Raw genomic sequence first — 11,579 nt, 5'->3', positions numbered from 1 at the left:
AACCCCTGATAAAGTCTCTAAATGCTGTTACCATAGAGAACTGGGACTGCTTAGTCTTGAGAAGAGAAGGCTATAAATATCTGATGGGTGCCAGTCTCTTTTTGGTGGTGCTTAGTGATAGGACAAGGAACAATGGATACAAGCTAGAACACAGGAGGTTCCACCTCAACACAAGGAGACACTTTGTGGTGAGGGTGACAGAGCACTGGAACAAGCTGCCCAGAGAGGTTGTGGAGTCTCTCTCGAGACTGTCAAAACCCACCTGGATGTGTTCCTGTGTGGCCTGCCCTAGGTGATCCTGCTTTGGTGTGGGGGTTGGATTCAATGATCTCTGGAGGTCCCTTCCGACCCCTAATATTCTGTGATTCTGTGAACAATTGCATACACTGTAGTGTACATTAAGATAATGAATTTAGCAGACAAGATAGGGTATTTCATAAATCTCCAACTTAATTCTAAAGCACCTTTCACTCTGTCCACTGACTGAAATGAAAACATTATGATCTGTAATTGTGCAATTCATTCATACAACCAAGAGGAGGATGATGAATAGAGAATCTTAATTCTGACACTTCCCTCTGTGGAGTGCTTAACATTTTAATGTTACTTGAAAACTCTGTGAGCTCCAACACCTTTCAATTAACTTGAAAGGGAAGATACACACTAACTGATTTTGTTATGACAGAAACAAAGCATGACAATAAAGAAAATATATTTGTGATCTAAAAAAAATGAAGTAAAACTGTGCAAACATGGAAGGTTAGATATTCTGCCTGCTGGGCTAGGGGGATTGTGTTGTTCAATGGGTCCCCTTTTTTGTCTCTTATTTATTTCTTCCTTTTACTCCTGCTGGGTGCTGTAGGAGGCCATGCCCAGAAGCCAAGGAGCGGGGTTACAAAAATGGATCCATTGTGACAGGAATTGGGAAAAAAAGTACAATAATCCATGTCCCTAAGAATGTGTCAGGATGGATCTCTATTTCTGTCTGTCTGTACAGTAGCTTTAAGCATGCAGCTTTCTATCCCAGAAAAAAAAAGAATGACATTGCATGTTTATGGAGTGTACATACTTTCTTTTTTAATCTTTTGTATATAATACATAATGGCACTTATATGAAATTATTTACCAAGTATAGGATAATGGTGGATATAAAATTAAATTATTTACCATAAAATTAGAGCAAAACCTATTTTTCTGGATTTCTTGAATGTCACCTTATTCTGCTGTTTAAATCATAGCAAATACTTTTAAAATGTAACTTTTCCACTGTAAAACTTTTCCACTCTCTGTCACTTTCTGCTTTTAGAATAGAATTTAATATAATGACAAAGCATTACTCACATAACTTCAATTTAAACTCACTGTGCAGAGGGTGTTATAGTGTATTACAGATAGCATATATGAGGTGATAACTGTCACCTCATCTTACTCTAAATTTAAATAGACAGAGATGAATGGTCATGAAGAACATACTCAGAAAACAGACAGTAATAGACAGTAACTGAGCATTTTTAATCAAGGTATGTGCCATAAAGCTACCTTTCATATATAAGTGAATTCTATATATCTACTGCTAGACTCATTACATGATAATTCTTTTTCCTGATATTTAACCATGGTTTTCCACAGATCCACAATATTCTTCTCCAGTGAGGCCTTCTAAGATTAGAAAAAAAAGCATTTTATTTTTTTTCTAACATTTATTGTGCATTGTATCATGTTAAAAAAAAAAATCCATCTCAGCAAGGATGCCAACTGTAGCTGAAGCTTCCTAGTTTCTAGGAAGCTAGAGTTTTGAGAAATGTATAGAGGACCGTAATTAGTTTTACCCATTAAAAGTAAAGATGTGGCAACACTCCATAGCTCAATGTATTACTCAAATTCAGATATGTGTTTTTCCTTATGCTTCCTACCACTACCACACAGAAACAAAACTAGCTTCACAACATAACTACAAAATTAATGTCTTTTGAAACCATACCACCAATGACTTTAAAGTATAGGAGTGTGGAAAAAAGCCATCTCTTTCTCTTCCTCTGAATTCATTATGACATGTGTCACCACCACAATCACTTACTGCTAACTTGGCAATTCTTTACAGATGGTGTTAAAAGGTAAGAATCTTTCCTTGTATGGTGTGAATTCTTCAAGTTTTGGAGAATTAATATTTACTTACTCATTTCTTGACACTTGTTTAATGCTAGTTTGTTCAGTGAACTCTGAGTAATTAAAAATGTAATTCTACCATCAGTTCTAATTTCTAATATAACCTAAACCAAATTCCTATTTTGATTTTAGTTTTGAGCTGAACTCAATATCTCAGGTCTAGCTCTAGCTTTTATAACTCATAAAACTTTATAATCCTTTAAAATCCATGAGCATTTAATTTTCTGACTTCTTGTGTCCATATTTCACTTTCTGACTTCCTGTGAGTATGAACTTCCCACACACTCTGAGAACAGGTATTTTCTTTTATATGTCCCAGACTAGTCTGCATCACTCAAATCACATGCTAAATATCTTACACCAGAGTGAGATTAAATGTTTTGCTATATATATTTTGCTCCAATAATTCACTGTTCTCATCTGCAGTTGATCTCATGATTCCCTCATCAGGCCTGTATAGACCCATTGGTCAGTGACAAACTGCAGTAGCAAAAGGCTCATCTGACAGTGGCAGCAAGAGCTGGTTTTCCACTATCAGAAATGCCAACAGGATAAAGGTGAAAGCTGAAAATAAACTACTTTTGATTTTAGTATAGCCTTCCAAAACAGCCATATTTTAAATTATATGTGTGAATTAGAATTAATGTAAAGGTGATACTGGGCTCCTAAATACTGGGCTCCTAAATACTGAGAGACAGGGTTTAATAGCTCAAGAACAGGGCTATGCTGTGAAATATTTAATATTTCCAGAACTCTGGTAATTATTTCCAGACAAATTTTCATTGGCTTTTATAGATGCAGAAGTCTGGGTCAACACTACTTCATGGCTGTCTGCAGTAGGCATGACTGGATTCCATAGGCATGGTCTAAGACTTCCTCTTCTATTCCTCTACTGGTCCCTGAACAGGCTTTTTAGGCCTCTTAGTAATACAAAAAACGAATAGTATCACCCTCAGATTCTGTTGTAATTCCCATGACAAAGGAAGTAATGTTACAATTTTTGTCCCTATTTTTTTCAGTTCTTATGCTTTACAAACCTGTAGTGATAAAAATTAAAGCTATTGGTAGTTTCCTTTTGTATTTTTTAAATCTTGAATGCTTCCCAGTTTATGGAAATTTAAATAGCACTTCAAAATGTTTTTTTAATGGTTACATTTGTAATAAGACAAACTCAAATCCAAAATGTGTTTGATTGGTACTTTTTTTCTCTTAAATTTCCTTTTCTTTTTCCCTCCCTTCCCCTCCCCTCTTTATACACTGAACAAGAAAGAGAAAAAGAAAAAAACAGAATGAGAAGACAACTTGTTTTTTTTAATTGAAAGATTGAGGGAGGGCAGAAAATGTATCTTTCCATTTTCAAACCTCTCAAATTTAAGTGAGGAGCAGGTGGATACTCATCACAGCTCACAGAACACAGCTGTGATAAACTGACATTGACCAACTCTGCTCAACTGCCATATTCTAGGTAAGCATAAGATTCAGGTGGGCTTCAGGAAAATGCATGGCCGATATCTAACCTGAACTAAATCAAGAACATAGTTTTGAATTTTGCAAGTAATTTTTCATCAAAAAGTGGAAACTGGCATGCAGTCCTTGGAGAACTGGTATATTATGTTGGCACTATGTAGTCTGTATCCTCCAGATCCTACATTTCTGACAGATTTACATTCAATACAGAAGACCAAACAGAGTTAGCTGATAACAGTGAATATTAAATACTGCACGAAGAGCCCTCCTCTCCTGGATGCCTCTTGATGCAGTATTTGAAACAGTGAGAACTCCAGTCATCCATGGTAGCCTTTGTTTAGTGGCCAGGCACTGCAAATGGCTGCCACCAGAACCGCCTGATTCCTACAGATTATACTGCTGAGGGCGTGATGCCTTTGATGACTGGTCAAACATGTCCTAATGCTGTTGTCTGCCATGCTGACATAGGATAGAAGTGCCCAGCACATACTGGCTAATGAGCTCTTGGCATCCTAACATACCTAGTTTATTGTAAAGAACTAGGTTTCACCCCACTGCATGGTAGGACGGTTTAGCTGCTGGGCCAGTAGGATGGCCCCAGGCTGCTAGGATGCTGCTCTCTCACCTCTTTTGGTGTGCTGGGCTGGGGTCATGGCTTTTGTGAGGGCCAAGAGCAAGTCTGCTGGGCTCCAGCCAAACCATATGCCTGAGTGACAGTGAGGCTGTCCCATTTTCCAGGGCTACAGAGAAGCCATTCTTCTGTGAGGATTTTAGTTGAATTATGACTGATGGTCTGGCAGAATCTTTATGGGAAGAAGACAAAAAAGAAACAGGAGCAGCTTGGAAGCAGCTCAGAGGGGTGATGTTTTCCTGAGGCAGCAGCCAGTGCAGACATGGCAGTAGGGCAACTCACAGACACGGAGAGTATAAAAAAGTGCAGCCCAGAGGGAGAAGGTAGGAAGCAGCTTTAAGGTGAAAGATTATATGGTACCATGTGAGGGAGAGTAAGAAAATGTGTGAAGAGGGCTGGAGAGAAGAGAGCTGGCGCAGAAGCAGCCCGCAGCCTGAAGATGGCGCTGAGGCAACACAGAGGCCCCTAGCAGCATAGCGATGGTGGGGCGGGGGCCTCATTGAAGTCCCTCACAGTCCGGCGATGATACTTAGCCAGCATGGAGACTAGGCTTTGAGAAAACACTGAAGGATGAAGTGAGGCCAAGATGGCTCTGAGGTGGCTTGTAGGTGTGTCAGAGCCAGTGTGACACGGAGGAGACTAAGTTACACCTGAAGTACGTGCAGTTAGTGCCTCCAGCCTTACATGAGCCCTGCGCTCTCTAGGGACTGTGGAGGGTCTTGCCTGGTTTTTTGCCTCTGCTAAACGCACAACCCATGGTACCTTGGGAATTTAACACAGGAAGAAGGGAGGGGGCTATCGTTGGATCCCACGTCCTGCTAGCTTGAGGGAATGTGAAGTTCTAACTGCCTAGGCCCACCTTGGCTGCCTGGCTGATTGTATCCTAAAGCTTTTGACAAATGGAACTTGAGCAATTGTTTAAGATCAAATGTTTGTATCTACCTAGATCAATCTGTTACATTTGCAATGTAAACCCAAGCATTGATTTAACAAACTTCACCCATACTGTAAGCAGCACCCAAACTCACTACTTGTTTCTCATTTTGTCTTGATCCAGATCATCACCCTATTGAAAAATTCATATTTTGTTTTGTTACTGCACCAACCAAAATGTTAAGCTTATGGGAATGTGATCATTAAAGCAGGCTGGAAGGGCAATTGTATTTATTTATTTATTTAGAAATACAAAAGCAACTTGTAGTCTAGTTTTGGAAAGGTAACGCTAGAGCTTCTCTGAAATTCTAATACCATAGCTAGGATCTGAGTTTTTAGCAAAAAATAGCTTTGGGTCTTCTCTGCCCCTCCCAAAGAAAGATCAACATTTGAATTCACAATGTGAAAAAAATTAAGAAAAAAGATTCTCTAGAATTTGTTTCTGTGAGCATATAGGAACTGGTCTTTCCCCCTCCCCACTTTTTCATTTAATTATGGACAAAGTGCTGTATTCAGTGAAGTCAAAATATAACCAGGACTTTCTGTTTATATGACTTAAGGGCGCACAGCTACAATTACCCTGACAGGAGGGGATAACTTTTAATGCGATCACACCAAGTGCTTGTTTGGTGGCTTCTTTTATTTGATTAAGAGAAGTTGTGCAAAATGTCATGAGCTTAGGAGACATGACCAAAACAAGGAGATCATACAGGGCATTCTGAAAGGCGGAACGCATAATGATGACTGTAAGATCACGGAAGCCAGGGGGGAGTGGTAAAATGAGAAGATGGCCACTGGAAGCTTAAGAGGTTAATGACCTGCAGCTATAGATGGAGTCTGCATGGACCCAGATCACAGATCTCATCCAATTGCAGCCCAGTTCTAACGGAAAAGCCTCTAGATCAGTCCAAGAATTCTTATGAATTGTGCTTTGTGCTCATGGTTTGTGATGCAACCAGCAGTTCATTGTGGAAGTACAACCACCCTGCTCGCTCTCACCTGCTATTTGCTCTATATTAAGTTAACAATGATAAATAAACTGTGTATCAGATTTCAAGCTGACCAGTTCATGCCAAATGAATTAGTTTTGCCCATAGGCTGCCTAATTTAAAACATATGTATGGATTTGAATCCTGTGGCTTCCATATATTAAGCTACTGTTTAGATTTTTTTTTCCCTCATCAATATTCTTTACCATTTCAAACAGCTCTGTGTTTTGCTGTGGGTTTGGATCAAAAGTGTTCTCTGATACACTGATAGATTTATTATTAATTATTATTATTATTATTATTGTTGTTGTTGTTGTTGTTGCTGTTGTTATTTGTATGTGTGTGCATGGAAGGTGGTGAAGAAGTGGGGTGGACTATGCTGGCATTGTACGGCATTTACATCTATCACCTGAAACCCACAGAAGACACTTTGGTCTTGCACAGACAAAGCCTTCATTAAAACCAAAGGGAGTTTACTTAAATTACAGGAGAGAGAGAGAGTCCTTTTTTAGTGAAAATACAACTGAAGTCAGGAGAACTGTTGTGTGATAGTATATTTGCCATACATCAGTATAAGCCTTATACAACACAGAAGTTTTCAGTTTTTCCCAGACTTTTAAGGTGTGAAAGAATTTTGTATGTAGAGTTTCACCTAAGAAGATTTTTTAAAAAGTTTGAAATCTAATATCAGACTCGAAAGAACATATTTAGCCTTTAAATGTAGCCTGGGCTTTTCACAAGTGCTGAGGTCTGCCGGTCCCCCACTGCTTTTAGAATACGTCTTCTAAGGCTGAATGTCATTTGACTGGATGTTCTTGCAAAGAAATACTAAGAATATGCAGCAGGTCAAAGTAGCTTCTTATCTTTGTGCAGAGATAAAGGCTGCTGTTCCTTGTAGGAAACAGTGTCTTAGAAGCGGAAGGCTGCAATTCTTATCATTCAAGTATGTGCCATAAAGGGGTAAAAATAGGGACACTGAGGATAAGAAAGCTGAAAGCAAGGCACCTGCTACCCACAGAAGGAAACTTGGGAATGAAATAAGACTGAGAATCTTGTCTGTTTTGAATACTTAAAATCCTCACAAACAGAAGTAAATAATCTGCCTCTAAAATGTTCTGAGATTACTGATATGAGGAAAAAACTTGTTGGATTTAGACTTCTGACTTGACTTTGCAGACTAAATTCTGTTTACTAAATTTTACAGAGGTTGAAAATATCAGAGTTAGGAATGTGAATTAGATTTCTATAGCTATTAGACATGTACAATGTAAATTCCCATTGAAAATCCTTTAGTTTGTGGCATAAACAGGATCGTTAAACAGAGATTTAAAATAAAGTATTCAAATTGTATCACTATTCACTCTCAATATTTTAATCCAGTATTCATTTTGCAATGATATCTAATGCAGGCTATTTACAATGATTTCCATTCTTTAAATGCCAGTTTCTCTATAAAACAAGCAGCAACAATAACCAGCCTCATACCCTGCTCCAAACCTTGTTTGCAAGTATATTCACTTGCATCACTAATATACAGATTTACACAGAACAGACTAGTGGGATATTCTTAGAGGTTTGGCCTCATATACTACCTGCAGCCACATTCTGCCACTTTCATTCCTTCATAGTTGTATATCAAAGTGGGCACACCAGCATCATCCTTATAAAGAATGGAGATTGAATCCAGTTTTGTTGGCACGCAGCAGGCCTTGGAAGCTTTCTTTGGGTTTTGGAGATGCACCAGAGTTTGGACGATAGCATGTTTTGTTGGGGTAACATTATCTGTCAGAGGGAAAAAACAACCTCCTTTACACTCAAAAGCCTCATAATCTTTTGGTGCAATGATCCAGGAATCCCAGCCAATCTCTTCAAAGTTCACATGGAGGGAAGTTCTCCGGCAGTGATTTGCTCCGATGCTTCTCTTGCTTCTGGAGGAATACTGGTGGGGCCCAATGACGGCCTTTTCCTCAACCTGTTTTTCCTCTTCAGATGAAGTGGTGTTCTTTCCTAATTTCTTTAGTGCACTTTCTTGCTCATGAACAATCATCTCCCGGAGCTCCGCCTTAGTCTCTTTTGTCCCATTGCTGCGGTCATTGGAGAACACTATTAACAGGGGCAGATTTTTAGTGTCAGTGCTAACACTGATATCCAGCTTTTCACAAGTGAAACCACCCAAAGCTTTACTCTCTATAACAACTTCTAGCTTGTTTTTAGTATTCAGTTTGTCTGCCCTGACCCATCTTTTCACAGCACTGGACACTTCAAATGTCTCCCAGCCACACTTCTGGATGTTATGGGAGACAAGGAAAGATTTGGTACTTTCCGAGTTTTCCCTGTGGTCACCATCTAGAATATCATAAATGACCATGTTGCCTTCTAGCCTAGAGAAAGACCCGACTTCTCTGTGACAGGAGATAAAAACTTTCAGTTCAGCTCTGGTGATTTCCTCATATCGTGGAACAGAGATGTTGAAGAGCAAGATGTGTTTCTGAATTGGATTTTCTTCTGCTGTAGCTAAAGAAACAACATCTGCAATAGGAAATTAAAACACTTGGTTACAGTGCTTCTGACTGCCCAAACACCTTGCATTTAAAAGACTCAGGATGTATTTTGCAGGTAAAATAATAGTGTGACTGCTCAGTGTTAAAAAAATAAATAATACTGGCTTCTGGGTGAGTTTCAAGGGCAGGAAGTGAGAAGAGGAAATGGAGGTCCCTGGTGTTGGCAGAATTTTCACCAATATGCATAGTCAGGGGTGTGTGTGTGTGGAGTGGAGTGTAAAGAGTTTGCCTAGAACAAGCTGTGGATGATGCTCATCGTGGTTAAGTATGTAAATAAGGCATCTGGGTAGCTTCAGATTTAGCAACTTCTTAAATAGATTTTTCCTTTTTTCACACAAAGAATTTCTAAAAAATCAATGCATTTCCTACTCTTATTATCATGCCATGGGATGAACAGCCCTCCAAAACCAGAGTAGTATGTCATACATTATAAGTGTCTCTTAGAACCAGCTGTGCTGAGCCTTGTGGTATTGTCTTCAGATAACTTTGAAAGCAGCTTGGATTACTAGGAGTTTGGGGGAAATCCTGAATTGAAGCTTCAGGGTCTGTTTAAACTGGGACTTGGTGATAAATAGTCTTTCATGCCCAAGTCCCAGTTCACTTCAGGCTGGACTCATTGAGTTTGTGTGAGTTTTGTTTGGTTGGTTCTGTTTTGGTTTTTTCTGCAAAGCTTTTCTATGCAGGACCAGCAATTCTACCTTGGAAGGGGGAGATATTTGCCTGGAAGATCAGATTTGTAGTGTTTAAAAGTCATCGATGACTGATGTGTATTTGATGGTGAGTGTAAGATAATGAATCATGACTGAGTTTTTGGGCAATTTTAATAGGCAAATGATGACATTTCTTCACAGTGTTTGCTCATTAAAGCAGTCATAGAAGAGAGTGAGATATGGAAATTATAATCTATTTTACACTGTTAATGTTTCTTTCCATTTCAGGACTAGGGGCACTTATTTGGGAATTTGGAGTTCTCCTTAGTGCCGTTACCTGTGTACATTTATTTTCTCATATAAATAGAAGCTTCAGTTCTCCTGGTCTCATTTTTTCACAGGTATTGCATTTACTTCTTTTGTTTTACTGCTTCTTTTGACAGAGCTTTAAAAGTCTGTGCAATGCTCTGCAGACAGGGATCTTGAACATTTTTAATTGAACCAGGCTTGACTACTCATTTCCACATAAATCTTTGCATCTAACCCAGAATTTTTGGGGAGCACTGCTGTTTCTTTCTGGAATCCAGAGATGCATTTCACAGTCATTTGCTGTGTTTTTTAAGTGTGCAGAGCCCACCTGAAAGAGGAACTTTCTAGCATGGATGTCTCAGCCATAGATGATCAAAAGTTTTCATTCTAATATTAAAACTTAGTTCCAAATCTCTAGCTTTAAAACATGATTCATGTAAACTCTGTTATTCAATGCACTGTCTCAGTTGATGTGTTTGAGAAAAGAATATCGTACAGTGAAAATATCAAAGAAAAACAATGAAGTGTTTTGGTTTTTTAAGATTGAAAGAAACCACAGAGCAAGACAACAATCTGTTTTTTAAATCTGTTTCTTTTCTAATGAATCTGTGGAAGTTAGGCAAAACTTCCCTCTGAATCTCAAAAGATTCAGAGTAACTACTGTAAATATACCTCTTCAAAATTCTAGTCTATGTATTTAGAACTTCTCCTACCTTCAGTACTGAAGCTCCTTACAATATTGGACGCAGGGATGGAGGACTTGTCTGCAGCATATCTGTTGTATAAGTCAATCATGAACTGAGGTGGTTCTTCTTTGGTCTTCATTTGTGAGGGGACTCTTGACAAATTCAAACTCCTTAGTAAATCTGTCTTCATGTTCTCCAGGAAAGATTTAAAGTCAAAATGGTTCTCCTCTTCCACTTCCCCAGAATCATGAAAGTGTGCCTCAGACTTTCCCACAGCTGGTAAGTTGTCCCAGTTTTCCAAAGGCTTGCCTCTTGTCAAACAGGCTATAATGTTGAAAACAGACAGTACAGACAATACTCCAAAATAATGCATTTCTTCTATATTTACTTTATGGTGGAGAGACAAGAGGGTGTTTTAGATGATTAAATTTCCTGCTTTATTACAGAGAAAAAGAGATGGAAGGCAAACAACTAGAATGCCCTTTGCAAATCACTTTCTTGTGTTCTTTTTGCAGACTGCTTGAAACCTCAGCCTCTTGTCAGTTGTCAAGCAGATTGGTTGTACACTTGCCCTTATCAGAGTCATTGATGCCATGCTTCAGCTTCTGTTATCTAGCAAAGCTCTTAGTTAATGAAGATTCTGTAAACATCTGACAAACACATGTGGCTGGTGGGAAGGACATTGTATATTGTAACGAATCCACATTTCACTTTAGGGTCATCATTGCTTAATTACACTTTTTTTTATCATTTCCTTGCCAGCACAGAGAGAAGCTTTCTTAGGGGCGTAGATTACACTGCTTTTATCAAGACTAGAAAACAGAGTTCTATAAGAAAATTACTCTATTAGCTAATAACATCTTTCAAATCTTTGTCACAGAATCTTCATGTGCCATCAGGAAACCTGTGATCATTTGATGCAGAACTGTACTTCTGCAAGACATGCTGTCATGACAATAGAAGCAACCTTAAAAGTTGTTTCCATTTATCAGCCAAGAGTTATTGTTTGTATACAGTGAAATATCTGTTTTGTGTCAAGTTTGTTTCATGTTATTTGCAGGCTTGTCCATTCTCAGTTTGATTCCTTTGGTGTAAGGGAATTTAGTCTTGTTTTTATAGTATCTATGTAATATATTTCTTAGATTCTTGACAGTCAGTCCACTCTGAGAACAATTAGTCATTATTTC

General features: G+C 38.6%; 1 protein-coding gene across 1 annotated transcript; it reads right to left on the bottom strand.

The window, feature by feature from the left end:
* Nucleotides 1-7,445: 7,445 nt before the first annotated feature.
* GDF2 (growth differentiation factor 2) lies at nucleotides 7,446-10,892 on the bottom strand. The gene is made up of 2 exons (XM_068166152.1): nucleotides 10,420-10,892; nucleotides 7,446-8,715 (listed from the first exon to the last, which is right to left on the bottom strand). Exons 1-2 carry the CDS (start codon nucleotides 10,763-10,765, stop codon nucleotides 7,775-7,777), a joined length of 1,287 nt encoding a protein of 428 aa, XP_068022253.1. The 5' UTR covers nucleotides 10,766-10,892; the 3' UTR covers nucleotides 7,446-7,774.
* Nucleotides 10,893-11,579: the final 687 nt, after the last annotated feature.

The sequence above is a fragment of the Melanerpes formicivorus genome, unplaced genomic scaffold, assembly GCF_026170545.1.
Source record: "Melanerpes formicivorus ecotype bairdi unplaced genomic scaffold, bMelFor1.0.p_v2 SCAF_98, whole genome shotgun sequence".
NCBI lineage: Eukaryota > Metazoa > Chordata > Aves > Piciformes > Picidae > Melanerpes > Melanerpes formicivorus.
This window is presented reverse-complemented; position numbering and strand designations above follow the sequence as displayed.

Excerpts from the sequence above, each read along its gene's own strand:
- GDF2 (XM_068166152.1), bottom strand. The coding sequence starts at position 10,765 with ATGCATTATTTTGGAGTATTGTCTGTACTGTCTGTTTTCAACATTATA. Across the intron at positions 8,716-10,419 it reads AAGGAGCTTCAGTACTGAAG|ATGTTGTTTCTTTAGCTACA; the intron begins GTAGGAGAAGTT and ends TTCCTATTGCAG.